At 36.9% G+C, this 25,440-nt stretch overlaps 1 protein-coding gene and 1 long non-coding RNA gene across 3 annotated transcripts; both read right to left on the bottom strand.

Annotated features, from left to right (window-relative positions):
- Positions 1–848: 848 nt before the first annotated feature.
- On the bottom strand, positions 849–2,263 carry LOC141615189 (uncharacterized). 2 transcript variants are annotated; one of them, XR_012529697.1, is made up of 3 exons: positions 1,924–2,263; positions 1,175–1,242; positions 849–1,083 (listed from the first exon to the last, which is right to left on the bottom strand). It is a non-coding gene; the product is annotated as an uncharacterized LOC141615189 (long non-coding RNA). The 2 variants fall into 2 exon arrangements; XR_012529696.1 differs by having other exon boundaries at positions 1,179–1,242.
- A 793-nt stretch (positions 2,264–3,056) lies between these two features.
- Positions 3,057–17,192, bottom strand: LOC141612049 (F-box/LRR-repeat protein 15-like). The gene is made up of 17 exons (XM_074430750.1): positions 16,337–17,192; positions 14,212–14,467; positions 13,788–13,920; positions 9,666–9,765; positions 9,390–9,587; positions 9,014–9,284; positions 8,808–8,906; positions 8,622–8,710; positions 8,422–8,521; positions 8,166–8,336; positions 7,402–7,554; positions 6,880–7,040; positions 6,573–6,771; positions 4,731–5,164; positions 4,591–4,654; positions 4,260–4,346; positions 3,057–3,470 (listed from the first exon to the last, which is right to left on the bottom strand). Exons 1-17 carry the CDS (start codon positions 16,828–16,830, stop codon positions 3,390–3,392), a joined length of 3,090 nt encoding a protein of 1,029 aa, XP_074286851.1. The 5' UTR covers positions 16,831–17,192; the 3' UTR covers positions 3,057–3,389.
- Between the last annotated feature and the right edge of the window lie 8,248 nt (positions 17,193–25,440).

Here is a 25,440-nt window from a genome sequence, read left to right as displayed (position 1 = left end):
TAGAATATGCTAACAAATTGCGTAATAATAGTCACATTAATTCGCTATATAACTTCCCATTTTTCAAATTGTTTCCATCTTGCTCTTTAATGTTTGCACTTTTCTTCAATATGCTAACAAATTGCTTGTGAGTGTTTCTTACAATAAGCGAGATTACTAAATGATAACATACTCAACAAAACTGGTAACATATTAAGTAAACATTCAATCAAACTAAAACATTAAGCAAACATTGTTTAAATTTTTACTAAAAATCAACCATTTCATGCAATATGGTATATATTTGGCCCGTCTCTTATTTGTGACGGATATCTCCGTCACAAATAAGAATTTGTGAAGCCGCAAAGGGAGGTGGTAACGTCAAGAAGCGCTGAAGAAATGTGGGCGGGGAAATGGGATGATAGTTGTTTGTATCGAACAATGTAGAATCTCATGATCATGCCATATATGAATCAAAATGGTGTAACATGATTACCTAAATTTTATAACATGATTACCTAAATTTTATTATGTAACCATTTGAGAGTATAAGTCATCATTTTCAGTCAACTAATACGTGATAGGGTAAATAGAGTACACCCAACTAAATATGGTCACACATATTTAGGAAATTGGAATATATTTCAGTCTGTTATATGTTTACTTAATTGATCAATATGTTACCATCTCCTAAGGTCTGTAAGATCTCTAAAGTTGATTACAAAGTACTTTAATATATAAACAAGTGGACTCGATATGATGACATTGTCTTCGGTTATTTAATCAAAATTTCATAACAACTAAAAATGGGAACAATCTTGGACTTTGATAAAAATAAATAAATAAGAAATTGGAACGTATCATGTTTACTTAATTGATCAATATGTTACCATCTCCCAAGGTCTATAATAATCAGTACTTGCGCAGGTTGACAAGGTGACAAAATGAAGAAAACTATAAACATTTTTAAAATATACGACTACATATTCATATATAGTACTAATATGCATTTCCTGAAATGATAGAATTATATAAAGACTCTCCTATATACGTGAAACTATTCTCCAACAATACTTCATCTTTGAGTGTCCTTGATTGACATATCTGTAGACAATAGTAGACATTGTCACCACAAAATATTTGAATACATTAGCATAAAAATATTTAAATACATTAGCATAGAATGCAATCTCACATACAACTTGTAAATAAGTTCCTATGTTTCTGATTCCATTTTCAATAGTGACTTCGAATAATCAAGACCTACATAAATTAACAGGGTGACATTAGCCCTAGAAGTATAAACATTTATGAGATATACAACAACATGTGCATTTACATTATCTGACGTACTCTAGTTGACAGGGTGACATTAAGACGAAAAGTGTAAACATAATTTAGATATACAACATGTGCCTTTTAATAATCCGTGCTACTGTATTGGACAGGGTCACATTAGCACCAAAAATAGACACATTAATTAGATATACAACAACACGTGTCTTTTAATTATATGTTGTACTGCACTTAACAGGGTGACATTAGGACGAAAAGTGTAAACATCAATTAGATATACAACAACATGTGTCTTTTAATGATATGTTGTGTTGTAGTTGACATGGTGACATTAGCACTAAAAGTAGGGACATTAATATTTTTGCAAAATCTCTAACTAACATAGTTGACAGGGTGACATTGTCACCAAAAATATAAACATTAACACACGCAGACTTATATTCAAGCATGTATACTATACTGAAAAACATATACACCAATATTGAAGAAAATATGATCAAACTTCATACTCCATTAACAACCTTGAAGATAACAATGAGATGACAATAAAATATCACAAATTCACTCATTAACAAGATAAATTTTATTATTTGATTTGTGTTAAGATGGTAATAGTAATAATAATAATGATACCCTAAAAATACATACCTTTACTCATTGTGTTTTCCATCAAAACTTGATGAATTATGACATCATTGACATTTTGATCAGTTAGGGCACCATCAACTTCCTCCATCATTTGATCAGTTAGGGCATCATCAACTATGCCACCATCCGCCATTTTTGTTTGAAATAAATTTTTAGAATGTTAAAATTGCAGTTTTTATGAGATTTTAACGTGATAATGGTAGAAAATAGAGAGGAATTGAATGGAAATTGGTTAAGCATGCTTATGCAGATGGAAGGAAGTAGTAATGATGATGAGATAGAATAATAGAATTGCAGAAGAAATATGGAGTATTAAATGCTAGAGAGAGTGTATGCTAAATAATTGACAATAAATTAATGGTGAAGTACAAGTTAGCCATTATAATATAGCAAAGGTACCGTCACATTAAACAATGCTGCAGCATACATGTTCCCCACTAGTCTGGTGGACCCGGCTACCATTTCATGCAATATGGTATATATTTGGCCCGTCTCTTATTTGTGACGGATATCTCCGTCACAAATAAGAATTTGTGATAAAAATATGGCATTGTTTAAATGCTGGCTTTTAGTATTTGGCACTGCATATAAATTATAAAGAAAAAAATAAAGTTGTCTCCATTTTTTAACTTTTCACTTTACAGTTGTAGTCATGATTTGCTATTTGACTAAATATTCATAATTTTGTTAGTATCGTGCAAATTATAAGATTCTCACTATAATTTTACATTCGTATAACTGTCGTCCAAATTGGTACACGACACTGCAGTATAAACCAGGGTCTGGATTCAGAAAAATTCACCTCCTTACCCCTACACCAAATGGAATATTGTAAGAGCTTAGGTGTGAGGATTACCGTTGACAAGAATTTTTCATTTAATTCATTGTTTCATTAATCCTTCCATCTGTTTACGTGTGAGGTTTCACTTATATTATATAGTACTAATCATGTTTTAGACATTTTGTTTATGGGAGAATCGCGACCAATATGTGGGTAAAAAGGGAAATTGCATACTTAAAAAATAAATCAATACCCTTATTTTTCCGTTGGTTGGGGTTTGCTGGATGTATAGAACAATTTCAAAATATTACTCACACACAATTCCCTTGCAATTATTTGTTACTTTTTGAAGGAGCAACAAAAATACGGTTTTTATTGTATTTTCAAATGAATATTACAACAAATTTGTACAACCACGCTTACCTCTTTACCATCTACTGAAGCCTTGCCAAACAAGGCCAACTCCCACTGAGAAATATTCAAACACAATATTACAACCGTTTTAAGAGAGACAATCTTATTGTGCATATTCCGAGAAAAGGAAGAGCATTTTACAGAAGCTCATTCATTAATAAAAGCCCAATCAAATTACAAGGGGTCATCCTCTAAAAACCACTAGGACAACACACATGAACACAAGATAAAGATCAGACAATGTGCTCCATGAAACACACAAATACATAAATCAGCATGGAGATCGGCTGCAGAAGATCCGTTTTAAGTTCGGATGTATGACTCGTAATCTACTCATGTTTCCTGAGGATATCTGGCATTAAAAAAAAGAGAAATACAGATGACAAATCACAAACCATTATAGCCAAGTTGCAGGTGGTAAAAACTCAATTGATAAAGATCATCTCACATAAACCATGATTAAGCATTTAATTACCAGAGGGAGATGCATTTGTTTCACAACAATGACTCATAGTGAGCTAACTGAACTCATAAACTTTTTTTTTGGGGGAGGGGGGGGGGGGGGAGGGTCTTGCTTTGTGCCAAGATAGATATATGATAACAAAAAGAATATATATACCATTCGCCCGCTATTAACTTCGTGACATTGTCGCTTTTATTAGTGGCATTATTCCCGTACTAATCGGCTAAAACATATTGGGCCCAATATTGGCCTCATCCATGATAACCCTAGACAGCCGACCTGAAATGACCCACTCTGAATTGACCTAAATGAGTATTTTGAAATTAACAGAAACCTATGTACATAAAACTGATAAAGCCTTAATAGACGTAACTAGCCTTAGACACAATAACCTGATCCAAATCGTCACGTGACCGTAATGACTGCATGAATCTCAAATTCCCTTACAAAAGCCAACCTGAATGACCTCCATTTCTCAGGTCTGCCAATCCCATTGCCTTAAAAGTTCCTGCCTATAGCGAGGTAACGGAGGTTGGATCTATGAAGCCTTGACCTTACCCTTGTGTTGGAAGACAAAGAGGCTAAATCCCAATGACCACAGTGAAATTTTGTACAAACGAATTTTACATTGATTGACTACCACTTACAATAAAAGAAGCGCTGTAGTTTAGTGCTTACCTTGGGGCAGAAGCGGACATCTAGTGTTTCCAACATGCTGCATCCCGATATTGCTGATTCCACGGTCTCCTCATCAATATTGCAAGACTAAATACCACAAAAGCAACAGACATTAAGAAAAAAGTGTCAACAGCCAACAAATTACTAAACAAAGTAACAATGTCACGTAAACAGTAAACCAAAAGCTTCGATGATCTCTACACAACCCAAAAAGCAGGCACATACAAAGAGCAGAACAGATATATGCGTGTTGTGGATAAACTTGCTTTGGAACAACAGGAACCCTAGAACTCTAGAAGTAATCCGAACAAACAAAATGTTCAAAATTTACCTGGAGGAATACACTGGTTAGCTTTGGACACTCTAACCTCAAAGAATCAAGTGAGGAACAATTACTGCAAAAAAAAGGGCACATGAGTACAGCAGAAGATGCACAAGTACATATGATTATGAAATAATAACAGATCTCACCTTAAATTAAGGAAGCACAGATTAGAACAAGCAATGTCGACCTCCTTCAGATGTACCGACAGAGAGAGGTTCAGTGACGACAGATACATACATTGGGCTGTAGAGGGTATGAAAACCCTTTTTATATTAGGACAACCGACACAATTTAAATTTTGAAGCAAGCGATGAGGTAGCTCAACAGGCTTTGACGCAACATCACAAGCCTGAAAGCTTGACGGAGCCATCAAACCCCAATCAAGGTCATGCATATTGATGCAACCATTCAGACTTATATGAGTCAAATGCGTGCAATACGCTAACAGCTCTTCAATGGCAGTTTGACATAATGTCCCGTAAGACAGGTCCAACTCGCGAAGTGCAGGAAGAGCACCCTCTTTATGGAGTGCCTCCAACGAGGAATCATGAAGATACTTGCACGCTTGAAGCTTCAATACCTAGGCCACACGATAAACAGGGAAATCAATAACTAAGTAAGAGTAAAGAAAAAGTCACTTATATTGAAGCGTCATAACATGGATTAAACGTAAGCATGTCACAAACAAGACAAAGGTACCAAAAGCGTGAAAGTTCAAGCGAATTAAGACTGCTCCACAAAGATGAATCCCCAACCCAAATCCTAAAAAATAACTTCGTGCAAAATGAGGACACATAAAATACAAGTCTTAAATTATTTATCCTTACACATACGACAAACAACAATCTATATAGACTCTAAGAGGGGAAAAAGCCAAAAGGCTCTTCAGGGTTCGGCAGACCCATTGTTACCTGACAAGTTCTCTTTATGTAAGGATCTTACTAAATGGATATGCCAAGGGACAGAGGGAGTCTACTAGAATACTAGGATAACATTCAGCTCAACATGTCAGTCACATGTTGGACAGCAGTAATTCAGGTACGCTCAACCTTTCAGAGTCTTCACCTGCTTAGAAATTGAAGGCGCTGCCGATTAGCTCTAACGACCTCGAGGGATTGCTCCACTGTCTTTAACATGAAGGTTTCTACCATATAAAACGTTGCTCTAAATGACATAGAGCTTAAAACTCAACTGTAATTTAAAGCACCAAAGTGCTTAGTTTCCCACGGCATCAAGAAAAGGGGACATTAATTATGCATTGACAATGATCTAATGGACATTGGGGCAATGTGCATGTCAGTTAACTAAAGAACGGGTAGACAGGTCTACTAGATCGGTTAGTTTCGCAACAGGTTTTGATCGGGTAGTTTCTGAACAGGTTCGATAGAGTATAACTGTTCACATTTCGCTGAGGATATTTTGGGAAAGGTATTCGGGTACATACTATATTTGCCCATTTCTTTTGCGTTTAATTCCATTTAGGTATTTCCAAGTCGAGCTACATCATGTCTGGTAAGTATTTGATTTGATTGGTCGAATTTGGGTTCAGGTTAATCTTGGTCCAAGCATAAGTTAAAGTTATATTAGAAGTTAGACATTAACGCCAACAATTTAGTTGAGGGAACATTTCTACCAATTATCTATACATCATGTATTTCTCTATTACTACTTTTATTCAAGATATTGGAATTTAAAGTCATTTTTTTATTCACGTGAATTCAAGTCGTTTAAGGTTGCCAGTCACTTTTATAATGAAAATTTTTTTGGTCAATTCGGGTATCAGGTTATATTCTATATATATCATTTACGGACTTAGAATTGGATATCAGTCTGGGTATTTTCACAAGGTTTATTCCGGTTCAGGTCTCTTTCGTCATGTAACAGACATTACCAACACGATACAAGCAACAGAAGGCAACTTCATACGTAAATTGACTATCTTCATAAAAGGGCAGCAGAACGATAAAGTTTAAGCATGGAAAAGTTACCGTAAGCGACAAACAGGACTTGAAAACAGCTTCCAAATCCATCAGGAAAGTGTAGGACAAATCAAGATATGTGAGATTTTTAAGCAAACACAAAGTAGACAACCCATCTGAACCAATTGAGGGACAAGACATCAAAATCAACTTCTCAATGAGAAGACATGAAGTAGCAGTCGCAGACAAGCAACCATCTTCTAGTTGGCTGCATAAACAAAATATGTGTTAAAGTGAGATGAGCTCCTTTGACAGATAACAGATTATTGAAGAAACACGCTTTTATTATAAAAGTATGTATACTCGCTTGCATTACCTGCAAAAGGAGGCATCTAGGGATGTTAATAAGGGGCAATCAATAGAGACTTCAGATAATACTCCACACCCTTTCAACTCAAGGCCCACCATACACGGTGCTTCTATGTGGAGAGAAATCAGCTTTGGGCATATGCCAAGGTTAAGTGATAGAAGACCAACCTGCAATAGCTTTTGTTAATTAATAAACCCTAGGAATACAAAGCTAAAGACAGGGAAATTTAAATGTAATTTCAAGCTACGAAACCTCGGACTTCTAAGAAATAAATTTCCAATTTAAAACATTTTTTTGCAATTGACACCAATTCATATGTTTATACCAGACATAAATAAAGCAATAAAGTAAAAGCCAAATATATAGAAAAAAGTAGGAGCTAGGCAACTAGCTGCCTAACCGAATACAAGCATAACTTCTTAATCATGAAGTTCTTGTTCAAATCCTCAAGGGTAGACAATTCATTTGAAAACATACAAGAGTCAACGCAGATCATGAAAATATAATGGTAAGGCAATAACAGCTTACTGGGAGAAATGACGCTCTTTCGAGATGATCACAACCATCTAGACGAACTTGCTCAAGATATGGACATGTCAGATCCAGGGATGTGATAGCTCGACACCCTGCCAGTGAAAGGCAGGCAAGCGAAGTACTATGTAGTCCCACAGTTGTTAGACTCTGGGAAAAATGAAGGTTAAGGATGGCAATTAGTTGGAGACACAGTCATTAACATAGAACTCTTGAAATAGTAGTTCTGTTGATTACATCAGGAATCAGACAATTTCAGAGACGTTGAACAATTTTATGACCACGAATAATTCCAGATGCCCATTTACTTCAGTAGGATTATTGTCAATGAAAATCACATAAACAGCACAAAGTGATTGCATATTAAAGAGAAATGAATGAACCTTAAACCCTTAAAACACAACCTTAACATCATTACATGGTCTTCTGTTTCCCTTTTTTATCCTAATGATTATATGTTACTACGTAATGGGTTAAGTTCAACAACTACCAGTCATAAGGTCTGTGAATGACTTATAATAATTAAACAAGAAGTCAACAGAATCAACTTTAGAGATCTTCGTATACACATGTCTTGCGCTCTTTTCCTCATTATACAATGGTTTTCCCAGTAATTTCAATGCAAGTGAAAATTATATTGAAAACACTACATTTTATAAATTTAATCTATTATACGCAAACTTTAGAATCTCAAAGATATATTCTACACAGTGAAGTAGATATATATAAATTTTAGTCGAGAGAGAATCCATAGCACAAACCTCACAATTATCAAGAACAAGCGATTTCAGCATTGGACATCCACCTCCATCACTGAAGACACCACATACAGTATCTGTCAAAGCCTCGCAGTCTGCAAGATCCACTTCTTCAAGATATTGGCATTGCAGTGACAGAGAGTTCAAGCTTTCTTGCTTATGCAGTGCTAGTTTCTGAAAGAAACAAACAGTGACCCATTTAAGCTCCAAATTATTGGATCTAAAATCGAAAAATATTTTTTGGGATTTGGACGACTACTTTCAAGGCATTAGAAGTTATGCTGATGCTGTGAAGCGCAGGACAGTTGGAAACAGTCAAAGATGACAACATGGGACACCGTAGATCTAAGTCCACAAATCTGCAACAATGGAAGGCAAGTCGTGTTATTCTACGTGGATCAGTGGCAATGAATCATGTGATAAATTGAGCAAATTTAAATTAGTTCAAACAGGATGTACTTGCGACAATGCACCAGCCTTAGATTCCTCAGGTGAGGAAGCTCTAGAGAAACTGACATCAGTAGGTTGCAATTATCAAGCTCTAACACCTGTAGAGAAAGTATGTTAAAAAAAAATTTGAATTAAAAATTAAATACAGATGCCACTTTACTCAAAATTAAAAAAAAATTAAAAAAAAAATACGACCTCCAGCATATTACTGAAAGCTATAGCGGTCATTGACGCAGAAGTTATGCCCTCGCAGCTCTCAAGCCTCAGAACAGCAAGCAATGGCATTCTTACAGACTACATTTACAACAATTATAAATCAGAAGAAGAAATGCGTCAGAGACACGTAAGTTAATGTACTTAATTATCAACACAGGTAGATCAGCAGGCTTCAGGAACTTAACCTCAAGAGAAATGTTAGGACAATAAGAAGCATTGAGTTTACGAAGATTTCCGCAAGCTGAAGATATCTCACGAAGTGTTTCATCACTAACGCATGAACAGTTTGACATGTCCAGATACTCCAGAAGGGGGCAAGATATCACTGCAGAGCGGATTGCGGTATCAGGAAGCTTGTGGCAGGAGCCGATATTCAGTTTATGCAACAAAGGGCAGTTAAGCACCACGTGTGCCATGTTACTACGTTTCAAAGACAAAGTATCAAGCTGCGGGCACCTGCATCATATCCAGTTTTCAGCCAGCAAATAAGCTAGAGAATCCATTTAATTGAATGGGGAAAAAAAACAATTTTCAGTCATGAATTTTACAAAATATGCACACCTTACAGACACCCGCAGTACTCTACATTTTGTAACTTGAAGATGCCGAAGCCTATCATGGTTAATCGATATCTCTTGTACACCATTTCCAAGAGCAGCATCACGTACAACCAGCTTCCTCAACAAGGGGCAATCAGACAAAGCATGAAAAAATGCTTCACCAAGTTGTCCTTTACCTATTGCCAAAGCCTCGAGATTTCTACAGATATAAACTAGTCAGCAGCATGAAAAGGAACTACTGAACCGGCCTGAATAAGAGTTACTTATAATTATATACCTCAACAAAGATATTGCTCCCATTGCAAGCATGTTCATATCAGGATTACCACAAAGATTCACTTCCGTAGCCCTTGGATATCGATGACAGATATCTTCCACTGTAAATGCACAAACCAAACCCAAACATGAATGCATGTGCCAAGACTCAAGAGTAGACCAAACAAGGGCACGTCAACTTTGGAGACAATGAGTTGATGAAAAAAGCAGAGTTCAAGACAGACAGCCTAATTGTGCCTTATTCACAATGCGTAATAAAAACTCCTTCAAGGTTTTTGGTTAGTGTCTGACTCGACCTTTAAGGCATACTCTGTAAACTAAATCCATTGACACAAAAATGCAACCAAAGTGCCGCATGTTCTATAACTCTACAACAACAACAACATCAGAGCCTTAATCCCAAAATGATTTGGGGTATCATCCTTTCGAACCGTCCATGGCGAACGCACGCCTCAAAATGCGAATAAAAAAGGGAAGATGAAAAACAAAAAGGAAGAACGAAAATGTAATGGAAAGTCAAGGTAAACTTAGGGGTTTTAAAATCGAATTCCGTGTTTCTTTTATAAAAACTTAAAATTTAAATCGAGAGAAAAGATTAAAACGATTTTTAAAAACCGAAATAGAATTAAGGATCCGGAATGAACCAGGTAAAATCTATAAGAAAGTAGTTGGTGAAAGTGTAATAAAGGAGAGAAAAATAAATAATTTAATTTCTTTAAATTAAATAAAAAAACACTAAATCTGTCAAAAAACATCAAACACTAAAAATCCACGTGTATCAAACACTAAAAACCTCATTCCTTAACCGATCTTTCCTTGTATGTCCGCACATCCACCTCAACATGCGCATCTCCGCCACACTCATCTTTTGAATGTGACAATGCTTCACAGCCACTCGGAGCCGTAAAGTAGGGCAGGCCTAATTGCCGTGCGATAAAATTTTCCCTTTAATCTTTGGGGCATATCTTAATCGCACAGAAACCCCTGAAGCACTCTTCCATTTCAACCATCCCGCTTTAATTCTGTGAGCCACATCTCCGTCTAACTCCACACGCATGTTCTATAACTCTACATGCTTTTTAATAAAATCAGTAAAAATTGCACAGAATCAACGTTGATTGGTTTAACTCTATGGACCACTTGCTAGTATGAGCTATACAACAACAACATAAGAGCCTTAGTACCAAAATAAGAAACTCTATTGCCCTTGAAGGCTCTCATGTCGAACCTTATGCACCGCAATCATAATAAGAAACTCTATTGCCCTCCGAACATTGGTTTTACACTAGTTGAAGCTCCTTCATACATGTCTTTTATTAAATCACTGTAGTTTTGTGATAATCCTTTCTTCGCTAAAGTCCACCAAATTACTTCTCTCGGTACCCAATTATGTCTTCTCTAAATCAATAAAAACTATATGCAAAGTCTTTTTTCGATTTTTCCTACCTCGATAAAGCTCCATCATTTGTCTCATAATAAGATGAATTGCTTCCATAGTTGATCTCCGCGGCATAAATCCAAATTGGTTATCCGATATGTCTACACATTTCCTTAACCTTTGCTCAATCACTCGTTCCCATAATTTCATCCTATGACCCATTAGCATAATTCCTCTACAATTGGGGAGCAATCTGAGCAATCTTGAACATCACCTTTGATCTTATACAAAGGAATAAAGGTACTTTTCCTCCACGCTGACGGCATCTTATTGTTTCTCCAAATCTTGTCAAATAGCATGGTTACCCATTTAACTCCTCGTTCCCTCAGACACCTCCAAACTTCAATAGGCATACCATCCACAGACAACATTCTCGAACTTCCGAACCAAAAAAAAAAGACATGGATGAGGAGCTTTTACGTTACACTACAATAGAATTTTACTTTAAAGGGTAGAATACGCTATACGCCCCATGGTCAATCGAAGGTCCTATACTACTTCAACCAAATGAATCTATCTCACTTTCAATCCATCTTTGTCCAACCAACTCATAATAAATTCACGGCCTAATTGGTTGAAGAAAAGGAAACCTTCACTCTTTTGAATCATATGAATAAATTCTCGATTAACCATTAACCATAGTCTAAGGGATGTATACATTGCCAATCTCTTGTCCTTATTGGCCATTGATTAAAGTATCAAAGTATGACCTTCATCCAGAACTTTTTTATCACTATCCTTCACACATTTAACTCTCCCGATTTCTCTCGTCTTTCTTTCCTTATACGCGCAAGTTTATATATATCTCTTTCCCTTTCTTTCGTATCAAATCTTGCGTATATTGTTGAATGATTTTTGACATTGCATCACGCACTCCCTTCTTAGTTGCTCTTATAGCCTCTTTGCACTTCTAATAGTTCTTCGTGCTCATGCACTTCCCTAAACCTTTATAGCAATCACGTTTTTTCTTTATCGCTTGCCTCACATCATCATTCCACCAAGATGTGTCCTTAGTCCATGTCATATTCCCTTTAGACTCTCCTAGAAACGTCTTTTGTCACTTCCCTTATGATATTTTCCACTTTATCCCAAGTCGAATCTATATCCGTCTGGGTGCAATCGGACCGCATCGCTATTGGTAATCTTAGCCAAAAATGATTGTCGATTCTCCCCATGGAGTTACATGAAAAGGAGTTCTTTAGAAAGCTACGCCATAAGAGGAAGGTAACAATAACAGTATCACCTGAATCAGGCTACTGAATATGGACACCAGATTTTACAATTCTACTTCAGTGAAAAAAATGATTTGCCGAAAAAAAATAGTCCAAGTGTCATGTCATGCCAAGTTGCAGAAAAGAATTTTCTCCTTAGACCCCATCGTCATAATGTTATCATTTGACATCAAAAATAACTAGCAGCCCACAACAGTATTTCTTACTTTGGTCAGATCCCTCAGGTCTACCTCACAAGAGTCACAACAATGTCTAAAGCCGACAAGCTTATTGTTAGCATACTTGGCTAAATCATCCAACCGAGAGGATGAGCAGCAAGAAGCACAACCCTCTTCATGCACCCTTTACATTCATGACAACATAGGCAAAATAACAATCAAACCAAGGAACCCATGTTTCTATGTTATTGTCAAGGTACGACATCTTCACAATGTATTGAACAACGAGTATCTTGTAATGTCTAGAAGACCAAGCGATCATCTAACATGCTTCACGTCGAATCTTATCTATGAAACAATCCATGAAAACCTTTATCAACAACCATTGGACCCGCCGCACAAAAATCACCCTAAATAGATGTTCTTCAAACATGACCCACCTGTTAGCTTTCATGGAGGAAAGTTATGGAGTGATTTCTCATTTTTAATTCAACGAATGAGTTGTAATAGTTCAAATTGACCTTAGCAACAGACCTTTACATCCTCAAACTCTCAAAGTTGTACCCCAATGACCAAACGAAGAACGGATGAGCTGACAGTTATTCGACAAAGGATTGCTAACACTACTATCCATCAGCTCCGACACCAATCTTTTTCACAAAACCTAAAAGGCTAAAAATACACATCTTACATGTTCTCACAGGACAGTACAAAATTAATCCCTTCAATCTAAACAAAAGAGGAGAAAGGATAAACATTAAGCATGCAATCCACAAAATTTGAAGGCCATCCAAAATCCCCTTTGAAACTTTTCATTCGCAAGCACAGAGTCAAATAGATATACACGGCAGAGTTACCAAGGAGGCTCAACAGGCTGTGAACCGTGAATCAATCTGTATGTATTAGTTCGCAATTCATTTGTGTATTGATTTGCTTGAATTCGCGAATCGACTCGCTTGAATTCGGAAATCGATTCGCTTGAATTTGTGTATAACTAAGATCATGTTTTGTGCATCTTCTACCATAAAATCGCATCGAATTCAACATTGTGAGGAAAGAGTGGTCTTTTAATGTCTTTTCAGCAACCATTTACAAGCACACAAAAATTTAGACATGTACGGAGGCCAGGGCAAAGTACTACGACTACTTATCACACATTAATAGCAGGCTGTATTAAGTCAACACAAAGACAAATAAACCTATAGTACAAATTACATGCATAAACAAATACGAAGTATATTCTACATTATATCAATCTAGGAAGATATGTTTATGCCGCTGGAAAAATAACTCACATTGTTCTACAGATATGTTTCGATTTTCAAAATCCAAAGATCGCCAAAATTCTTCACGAGCACTTGCAACTCGCCATTGCTTGCAGACCATTGCAGCTCGGCAAAGGTCTCCATGGCCTAGGAAAGAGAATACCTGACAAGGAAAAAAAAAAAGAGAAGTATAGTTACTAACCGATCTGAAAGCATGGTAAGAACATACATAAGTTATACTGTTACCAGCCCCTCTCAAGAGGCTGGCAAAAACTTTCTACCAGATCTTCGACTAGAGACTAGAAGCCATAATATAACTTTAAGGCCAAGGGCTTCAATAATAGCTAACAGGTGAGTAAAATTATTTCAGATACCAAGTTTAAATTATATAATTCTTCTTTTATATACCAAATATTACTAGCAAAAATGGGGTCACGCAGATGAATGATGTTACCATATGCAACAAATCATCTGAAAGATCCATCTGAATCTCCGTGCCATCTATGCTTGAAGAATCAACGTCGCCTTGAATAGTATCCTGAACATTGATAGGGCTACAAGTATTTACGTCTTCCTCTACTGAAGAGGAAAGGTGCCAAATCTTATTACTTTGATGAACGGACAAATTATTATTGGAGCTACGGTAGCTCCTTATTACATCAAATCTGTTATCAGCAGATGGTAGTCCTGCTGTTGAAAAATGACATTCTCTGCAGAGACAACGACCACCGTCAGGACAATCTTTGGAATTACAATGTTGACATGGCAAGGAGATTTCGAGATTAATGCTAAGTTGCGAACAATCAGCCAGTCGAGATTCAGGAGATAAATAAACAATACCGCCACAAACGCAAAAATATACTCATTCTCCCTATCAATGACTAGCATAATGTAAAATCACTGCTATTGGAGATCCATAATATTTGAAAAGGCTTCTCAAATCTTTAAGCTGGCATCTCTAGTCTCCACCTACGTTAGAGACTACGAACACCAAGACTCTCTATCCTGCACTCAGTGGTGGTGTCAATGACATTGTAATTCCTTTTGGTTCAATGCAACACCAGAAATAGACTTGGCAAACACATCATCGTGTGTTAGGCTTTGTTATTGTTAAACAGGTCATCAACCTCCTACTCATGCCCGACCCTATTACGTAAAAATAGGTCATGTGTAATGACTCGAACTCCACCCATTAATTTGCTCCAGTACCCAAACCAGCCTATCTACCCATTTTATTTGAAACCAACTTAGTTTTAGCTCACCCAAGTCCTATTATGTTAAACCTATTAAACCAACTAATCTGTTTGCCCTTTTAACACTTTTCAAAGCTCAAAATAGCACCAAAAAAATCAAAACGAACATTTATTATAAACAGCGGATGATAAATTAATAATGTTTTACTAATCAAATGGGTAATTTCTTCTGATTAACCAAATTATCTAGGTTAGGTTGGTTATCCGATCAACCCAACCCAAAGTAAAACATAATTAAATAAATGGGCTGTTCCTGTTATGATACCTCAATCCTCTACCTAACCCAACCCTTATAAATTTCTTGTCAAGTTCATTGTTGACCCTATCACTTAAATAGGCTATAAAGTTTTAATCACTTTCTGTCCTATTCGTATCTGATTTCATTCGTGTCAATGTTTGTCGGCTCTAGCGAAAAGATAACCAACGTTAAAAAGTCCTAAATATGAATCGTTCAAAAACACCAGCACAAACAATTGGACTCTAACGAAACCTAGACGCACAAGAGATAGTGACAACATGATCAAACATACAAATTTCCTGTCACTAGAAGAAATGCACTATATTACAAAAATATGAAGGAATATCAACTTTTGCATTCTTTAGTCTTTCATGTTTTGTGTTCATAAAACATTGACATCATCTAAATATTTTCAAGCCCGTGGAAAACAATCTGATAAGTTCGAATAACTATTAACTGCCATCACTATATCTCATAAAGTTCGCCACCTCACAAACAGTCGACCATTTACTCACAACAGAAACTTGGCAATGAGATTGAATCACATCGAATATAAGTGGAAGGGTACTTTCGTAATTTTCTTTATTCTTGTTTTCTCTTCATTTCCTATATAAGTCAGGCTCCCTCGAACTACTGCATTACCCAGAATTTATTGAATGAAGACACTGAGACCATCACTCCATTTATCCTTCTCCTTCATCATCTATTTTATTTTGTTTTTTTAGCTAGAATCCTAGGTAAATTTCTCCACCCCATTCCCCACAGGTTTTAATCTTTTACGGTCTATCGATCCCCTGATTGAACAGTCGTATCGGAGATCAAATTCAAAAGAGAAATGCTCTAACAGCAACCACATAAGACACTGTAAATTTTCAAAGAGATTATCAATTGAACCTTGTACAGTTTCAACTCCCTCTGTGTATCAATTTATGAACGATTTAAGCTTAATTTCAAATTAAAGAAAAAGATTTTGTTTTCCAAATTTCAGGCTTAAAAGTAATTTTTCCGACCCTTGAAAGTGTACAGCAAGCTCACTAAAAACAAAAACAAAAACAAAAACAAAAGAAAAAATAGGAAAGAGATCATACTGCAAACTCGATTCGAGTTTGGCACGCTTAGGTTGGGAATCCGAATGAAGAACATCCTCCTCAAAGGACGCTGCTTCCCCAACAAAAGACTCAACTAAATTGCTACCTAACACGGGCCCCACATTGCGACCGATTTCGGCGTCGCAACTGGGCAAAATGCGGCTGCTACTCCCACCCATGGACAGCTCCAACATCTCATCAACACTCGTCTCTCTCCCCACCACCACACCCTTAAGATCTCGCTTCGAACTTCCATTATTATTATTGCTTAAACTACTACCATTTAATCCCAATGAAAACCCTAATTTATCCTCTTCGTCATCATTACGCCCTCCAATTTCATCCCCAAATTCCTGATCTTGACGATTATTGTCACAATTATCGACATTTTCGGCATCTTTATCACCTTCCATGTTGTTGTTGTTGTTGTTGTTGTTGTTGTCAGTTCCGCTGTCGAATTCGCCGAAGCATGGAAGACAACACCAAATCCTCATACAAACCCCCCCCACAAATTTGGTTTAATTGGACCGTCAAAACCCTAGATTGTAAATTTAATCAAAAAGGGGGAAATTGAATAGAGGGGAAACCCTAGATAAGAGGGATCGAGTGAAAATAAGAGGAAGCAGGAAGGACAATTTGGGGATTTGGAATTTGTGGATGCAAAATGTTGAGGAATTCTGAGGAATAAATGTAAAGAGAGATGAAAGACAGAGAGATCTGATCGCAAAAGTTGCAAAACAGAAATTAACTTCAGTTTAATGTTCCCTTGCTCAGTGCTCTTATATTATCCATTCCTAATTTTTCAAGTTTAATCATTTTTAAATTAAAAATTATTACCAATTTTTTTTTTTTTGACAACAATAAAGCGATTTATATATAAATGTATAAGAAAACTACAAGAGTATCATGTTATTAGAACTACACATTGCATAAGTAGTAGCAACTCAAGAGCAATCCTAACTTCGCTACTATTGCAAAATTGAAAACGGCACTTAGTAAACCTATAACTATATTTCTTAATTTTATCTATGGTATTGCAAATGTGAACCGGAATTTTGGCGTTAACACTAAGAGCTCGGACAAGTTCTTGAGAGGGAGTGAGAAAGATGGCTTCTGCAAAGTTGTGTGTTAAAGCCCATTGCAAAGCTAGAAGTAATGCTGTCGATTGTGCATGAACAAGGGAAGACGATCGAATTGTTGTCCCATGTAACTCCTTAGTGTCCTCTGAAAACAAAGCAATTCTTGAAATTCCATATTGCTGCCATTTTCTAACTTACGGAATACTTGGTAATTTAAAATCCTTATTTATTGACATTTCTCACTCATACTTAAAAATTAAAAATAATCATATTTGTACATCCCTATTTACTAAATGAATAGACGAAACTCCAACTTTTCCCGCCTAAAACATATTTCCTAAAATAGTGCTTGGTATTTTTAGCATATACTATATCCTATAGGTATTAACATGATAGGTTATAAATTGACATAATCTTTTGTAATTAAATATTTATAACATTCAATATTTCACATTATGCACAAATTTATCCCCAATCTTTCTATGATAAAAAAAATTCTGGGCTTGTTTGGTTGCCCATTAAAATCATGGGATCTTAAACTTCTTAGGAAGTGTAAAGCCATGATGTTGTTTGGTTGTCAAAATCATGGGAAGTAGAACTTCCCACATGAATCTACTTCCTCCATTATGTGGGAAGTCACTCACCAAGCCCCCCCTTGGTCATTGGAACTTCCGACATGAATTAACTTCCCATATGCAAACCAAACACTTTTTGGGAATTCACATGAATTGGAAATTCATGGGAACTTGAAGTTCCCGGGAACTTTAATTCCCTTATGTCAACCAAACAAGTCCTCTGTTTTTTTAAAGAAGTTTATGATAAAAATTCATTGATTTTCTGCTAAAAAATATGTTATTAGTAATTACTTGTTAAAAATTCATTGACTTTTTAGGATAAAAAGTAGCCGCTAAAATATATGTTATTAGTAAATATTTGTAAATTAACATCATTAATTTCTAGGTAAAAAAAATAAAAAAAAAGCTTTCAGAAAAATACTCATTTCATTACTTCTTACGATTTAAACTTTTATTTCTCCAATCAAAATACAATGAGTAGCTAGAAACAAGAAAAATAAATGAAACTTTATAGATACCGATTTAGGCCGAATGCCGTAACCCATTTTTACTAAGAAACTGAAAGAAACCTCATAAACGAAAGAAAGTGAGGACGAAACAGATGTAGAAATAGAAAAAAAAAAGTCTGAAACGAAGGAGACTAAATAGGAAGAAGAGGGATTCACCGAAGAAGATCCTTCTCCTTCCCTTTTTTCGAAAGGAAAGGAGGATCCGGATCCGGACAAAATTGATGAAACGGAAAAGATCCGAGTGAATGGAAAGGACAAAACAAATGATGAATTCCACTTGAATAACATATTTCTAAAATTTTCCCCCTGCCTAAAATAAATTATTTTACAATTGAATTTCATTATATCCTATCTATAGCTGGTCAAGCTGATTAATTATTCGATACGATAAATAATTCTAACCATTTATATATCTACAACTGGCCATACAGATTAATTTCATACAATAACTAATTCTATTCCATTTTTTTTATAAGGTAAGAAAACTAGGTTGATCTTCTAATTTTATAAGGGTAGGACTAACCTATCTCATCCTTTCGAATAAGAGAGGTAAGTTGAAGCCACCGGCTTTCAAACCACCTCGAAATAGTTGGAAATGAATGTCCAATAGAAGCCATGAAGTCAACAATCTTATTGGTTTCACGAAAACAATGTTTAATTATCACTTCATTGAAGAAATGAAGGTCTAATTTCACATCCTTGATAATACTAGACATTTCCCAAGGAATTTGACAAGTACTACGAAGTGAGTTAATAACACATAAATTATCACCCTCCACAATTAACTTTGAGATTCCTGTTTAGCGGCTAAAATACCTTCTTTTAAAGTGAGAGCTTCCGCAACAAGAATACTATTAGATCCGTACTTTTTTGCTCCTAACAAAACGACCTTACCATTATGATCTCTTATAAAATATCCTAAAGCAGCTTTATTGTCTTTTATTCTCGAATCGTCAAAATTTAGTTTTAGGAAACTGTTTCTAGGTTTCTCCCACCAGATTTCTTTCTTACTAAAACTGATTTTAGTTGACTTGTATTTTTCGGGATTGTTGAGGTCCTTATATCTAGTCTCATTCCAGATCTTAATGCTATTATTACATAAAATAATAATTTTGCTGCTATTGATATGAACATTGTTAAAGATAATGTCATTTCTATAAAACCATGCATTTCACCAAATAAATATAATTTTAATGAAATCATCTTTTGGAATTAAGTCTTTGAGATAATTGAGTTTCATAAGAAAGCATTGACTTGTAATATTGTCATAATTTGACAAAAAATTGTTAAAGCTAATAATATTCATGTCTTGGATAACCGAACCAATCAAGGGGCATTCATAAAAGAAATTATCTTTGTTTTCAATATGATGGTTGCACAAAACACAAATAGGTGGGACATTAATATGACTTTTAAGAAGTCTGCTCTTCGTTGGGAGGCTATCAACACAGATTTTCCAAAGAAAAATTTTTAACTTTGGAGGAATATTCAATTTCCAAATCCAGTGAAATTCACATTTTTCAAAACTTTGATCGAACAAACCTTGTGCTAACCATGTTGCTATTTTGGTAGAAAAATTTTCATCTACGGACAATCCTCCAAAGAAGGGTATCCGGAATATCATTATGTGGTAGTGGAATGTTAGTAATCCTATTAACAACATCGTTATTCACTAAATTGGATAACTTACAAACATCCCATTGTTTATCAAAGGTAATTAATGAAATCTTTAACCAAAAGATTAAGATCACGGGTACTATCATCACCAATATTGCTGGTAATTGGGTCTGAAAAGACCCAATTATTAGTCCAAAATTTAATATTGCTACCATTTCCTACATGTCTTCTCAACCCTTTTCTAAATAGAGCCCGAAGACTCATAAGTTTACGTCATTGCCACGAAGAGACTGAATTAAGCTTATGATCAAAGAGTGAACATTTTCTCAGGTATTTTTTAGTAATCACTTTGACCCATATGCTTTTCTTATCTATAAGAATTTTCCATAAAAGTTTCATTTGAAGAGCTTTATTAGCTGCTTCAGAAGATTTTATCCCCAGTCCACCAACCGATTTCGGTAAAAAAACTTTATGCCAATCAATCAAATTAGGAGAACGCTGCGAAGGATTCTTATTCCAGAGAAAGTCTCGATTAGTTTTATCTAATCTATTATGGATTGATGAAGGAAAAAGGAAGTTTTGCATTTGAAAAGTTCCCTTCGCGGCTAAATTAGCATTTACCAGAACTAGTCTACTAATTCTATTCCATTTTAAAATGTAATAATCCCCCTTATACTAAAAGAATAAGATATCTCTAAAATTTTCCCGTCCAAAATGATTTTATTCAATAATTGGCTTCATTATATCTTATCTACAGTTGGGCCAAGCTGATTAATTCCATACGATAAATAATTATATACCATTTATATATCTACAACTGGCTGTGTAGATTAATTCCATACAATAACTAATTATATACCTTTAAAAAGGTAATAATCCCCTTATACTAAAAGAATAAGATATTTCTTTTCCGCCTGTGGACGTGGGCCCACCTACGCGTCAGGCCATTCTGTGGACGTGCAACAGTCGGAAAGTCACGCTCGACGGCGTATTAAATAATGCTTTCAACCGTATCGTTTTAGATCGGCCGGGTTCGTCTCGGCAAGGGTCTCGAAACGATGTTAGAGATGTTCAGAGTCGCCACCAAGCAATTGTGGGATGCTTGGAAACCGTTCGAATCCACTTTATCCCTAGGTCAATCAAGGCAAAAGAGGTGTTTGACATAGTTACTAAAGATAAGGAATCGTCCCTCTTTAGCATCCTATCTCTAGAATGACTCTCGTTTACCCTGGATCAGGTCGTCCACTATTCAAAGTTTTCGAGTAAGAGGTGAAGGTACGTATTGGGAAGCCCTTTAATAGGACGCCCAATATCGCCCGCGGTAGCGGCCTCTACTGATCGATCTTGATTGGTTGAATGCAAAAATTGATAAAACGGGAAAATGCATGAATGCGCATGTGACACCCCCATACTCCAAGTGCCTTACAAGGACCACTAAAGGTATGAAAACGTCACCATCTCGGTTACCCGAGGCAATGATACTCAAATAGACAATAACGAAACGTATTTAAATGATAAATAAGTTTAGGTGATACAACAAGTTTCCAAAAACTGTCAAAAGGAAATACAACTGTTCTCCGAAAACCAAAGTACTCAAACAACAACTAAATAAAACACAGCGGAAGACTCTAAGACCGGTGGTGACTCCATCCAAGCTATCCCTGGCATAAGCCATCATACATGCTCAACAATTGCTCACCATCCCCGAATAGATCACCACAGTTTTTAAAACAATTAACGGGGTCAGTACTGATTACTTAAAACAAATACCATAAAGAAACAATATCACAAACAGCTCAAACAAATCTCCAGTCTCCATCTCCAATCTCCACACAACTGACTACACACTAAAGTGTGTAGCCCTGCCAGAGTACCCATCGCAACAAGTACCCCTCGCCGCCAGTGGGGGACCGCAGCCGTTCCCACCTAATCCCCGCTCATCTCCATCGAGCGATAAACCCAAGTTCATTAATGTGCACATCCCCTTTGTGACGGGAATCACAAGGGGCGAATTAAGGGCGTGAAGCCACTCCCGCAAGTGACTCCACTCAGCCAGGGACGCACCTCGAAGATCACAGACAGATACACAACCAATCAACAACATACTATCAACAATCACCAAAACCAATCCAACATTATAATTATTTAACAATCACAACAACAATCACCAACACATTATGTAGCCAATACTGAGTAGATAAACCCTATCTGGAAAGCAAACACCAACAGACGATCAAGCAGCTAAATCAGAATGTTACCTCAACAAAACCTCCTCCTTAACATACATACATGCAATTATTACCACATTCATATAAATCACCCAAAACCCCCCAACAATACCCAATTAGGGTTTTAAAGAAACTCAACGAAACCCAACATAAATTATACAAGGAAATTACCCTCGACACGACAATCGTAACGATGTAAAGAACAAGATGATCCGACGAACGCAACTTAGGGATTTGCCAATGATGCGAGAGAAGCAAGATACGTAACTGGTAATCGTCACTTGAAAAGTTTAAGATGTTGAAAAGTGTTTAAGAAATAACAATAAACCCTTTTATATTAATCTCACATCATTAATAAAACCCGTCAAACTCAGCCCGTAAAACACACTTACTCGATCGAGTAAGTGACTTACTCGATCGAGTACCCTACATGCAGTCTACTGTTTTGCGTCAAAAACTACTTACTCGACAGAGTAAGCCCCACTCGATAGAGTACCCTTAGACACATAAAACCGTAGTATTACAGTCTTCCCTTCTTAAAAAGCACTTCGTCCTCGAAGTTCAAACCACAAACAAAAACAAAACACACTAACACCACTCCGACATAACAACATAACCAAAACTCGAAACAAAACTCCCAACCAACACCCCAAACCGACTCAAAGCAACTACTAATTGTACTAAAACCAACATAAAACATACAAAAACTCTATGCGACCATCTCCTACCCCCCTAAAAGAAACATGGTTACGTCCCCGTAACCACACATACCTGATAAAAAAGAGACGGATACCGCTCCCTCATAGACTCTTCCGCCTCCCAAGTAGCCTCCTCAACCTCATGGTTAGACCAAAGAACCTTAAGCAACATTGTCTCCCCATGTCCAGTTTTCCTAACTTTATGATCAAGAATCTATTTGGGCACCTCAAGATAAGACAAGGACTCATCCAGCTCGATGTTCTCAACCTCTAACACATGTGATGGATCACTAACATACTTCCACAGCTGAGACATATGAAACACATTATGCACTCTATCCAAAGCACCTGGTAAAGCTAACCGATAAGCAACCTCACCCACACGATCCAAAATCTCATAAGGTCCGATAAACTTCTGGCTCAGCTTCCCTTTCTTACCAAATCTCATGACCCCACGCATAGGAGACACTTTCAAAAGAACCTTGTCCCCAACCTGAAACTCTATGTCACGACGATGTAGATTTGCATAACTCTTTTGTCGATCCTGGGCCGCTTTCATCCTTTGCCTAATCAGCTTAACCTGTTCAACCATCTCCTGTACCATCTGTGGTCCCAAAACACCTGACTCAGCACTATCATCCCAGCAAATCGGACTCCTACATCTCCTCCCATACAATGCCTCAAACGGTGCCATACCTATACTCGTGTGATAGCTGTTGTTGTAAGAAAACTCAATCAAATCTAAACTCTGCTCCCAGCTACCACCAAAATCCATAACACAAGCTCGCAACATGTCCTCTAAAGTCTTGATGGTCCTCTTTGTCTGGTCATCTGTCGCAGGATGAAATGCAGTACTCATCTTCAAAGTAGTTCCCACCATTTTCTGCAACTCTTTCCAAAATCGTGATATGAACCTCGCATCTCTATCGGACACTATATCCTTAGGCACCCCATGAAAATGAACCACATGCTTCCTATAAGACAAAGCCAACTGTATCTTGGTCCAATTATCGTTCATCGGCACAAAGTGAGCTGACTTAGTCAGTCGGTCAACTATAACCCATATCATGTTATTACCATGTTGACTCCTCGGCAAACCCACTATAAAATCCATAGAAATGGACTCCCATTACACTCAGGTACCTCAAGAGACTGAATCTTACCTTGTGGTCGTCGTTGCTCCTCTTTCACTCTCTAACATGTCAAACAACGAGTCACAAACTCTGCTGTTTCCTTCTTCATCCCAGGCCACCAGAAAGTCTGCTTCAAATCTTTGTATAACTTGTCACCGCCTGGATGTACCGAATATCGTGTGCAATGAGCCTCTGTCATGATTATCCTCTTCAACTCCTCATCACAAGGAACACACCATCTCCCATCAAATCTCACACTACCATCTGTATGAATAGAGAATCTAGACACTGTCCCTTTCTCTACTCCAGCTCTCCACTCCTCAATCTTGGGATCCAAAGCCTGTTTCCTGCGAATGTCATCATAAAGGTCTGGCTCCACTGTCAAATCCCCTCTAGCATCCCCTTTCTGGATCATATGTATTCCCATCTTCCCCACCTCATCTCTTAACCTCATCAAAGACATAGCTGTGCATAGAGAATGCACACTCTTCCTGCTTAAGGCATCTGCAACCACATTAGCTTTCCCTTCATGATATATAATATCCATGTCATAATCCCCAATCAGCTCCATCCACTTCCTCTGTCTCATGTTCAACTCCTTTTGAGTGAAGATGTACTTGAGACTCTTGTGATCTGAAAACACCTTAAAGGTCGCCCCATAAAGGTAGTGCCTCCAAATCTTGAGAGCAAACACAACCGCACCTAACTCTAGATCATTTGTCAGATATTTCTCCTCATAAGGCTTTAATTGCCTAGAAGCATAGGCAATCACTTTCCCATTCTGCATCAACACACAACCCAACCCATTCTTTGAAGTATCGGTATACACCTCAAAGTTCTCACTCCCTTCAGGTAATGCTAAGATTGGAGCTGTGGTCAAATGCTCCTTTAGTGTCTGGAACGCCCTCTCACAACTTTCGTCCCGACGAAACCTGTTCTCTTTCCTCATCAGAGTTGTCATAGGTCTGGCTATCTTGGAGAAATCTTTCACGAACCATCTATAGTACCCTGCCATACCCAAGAAACTCCTGATCTCTACCACATTCTTTGGTGCTTCCCGCTTAGTAACCGCCTCAATCTTTGCAGGATCCACAACTACACCCTTCTTTGAAATCACATGCCCCAGAAAAGCAACTTCCTCTAACCAGAACTCACACTTAGACAACTTTGCATACAACTGATTTTCTCGAAAAGTCTGCAACACTATCCTCAAATTCTCCTCATGCTCCTCCTTAGTCTTAGAAAAGACTAAGATATCATCGATA

This window comes from Silene latifolia, chromosome 11 (assembly GCF_048544455.1).
Source record: "Silene latifolia isolate original U9 population chromosome 11, ASM4854445v1, whole genome shotgun sequence".
NCBI classification, from domain to species: domain Eukaryota; kingdom Viridiplantae; phylum Streptophyta; class Magnoliopsida; order Caryophyllales; family Caryophyllaceae; genus Silene; species Silene latifolia.
This window is presented reverse-complemented; position numbering and strand designations above follow the sequence as displayed.

Coding starts and splice junctions, on each gene's coding strand:
- LOC141612049 (XM_074430750.1), bottom strand. CDS start 16,830: ATGAGGATTTGGTGTTGTCTTCCATGCTTCGGCGAATTCGACAGCGGA. Junction 8,711..8,807: donor CTTTCAGTAATATGCTGGAG/GTCGTATTTTTT, acceptor CTTTCTCTACAG/GTGTTAGAGCTTGATAATTG. Junction 8,522..8,621: donor AGGCTGGTGCATTGTCGCAA/GTACATCCTGTT, acceptor CCATTGTTGCAG/ATTTGTGGACTTAGATCTAC.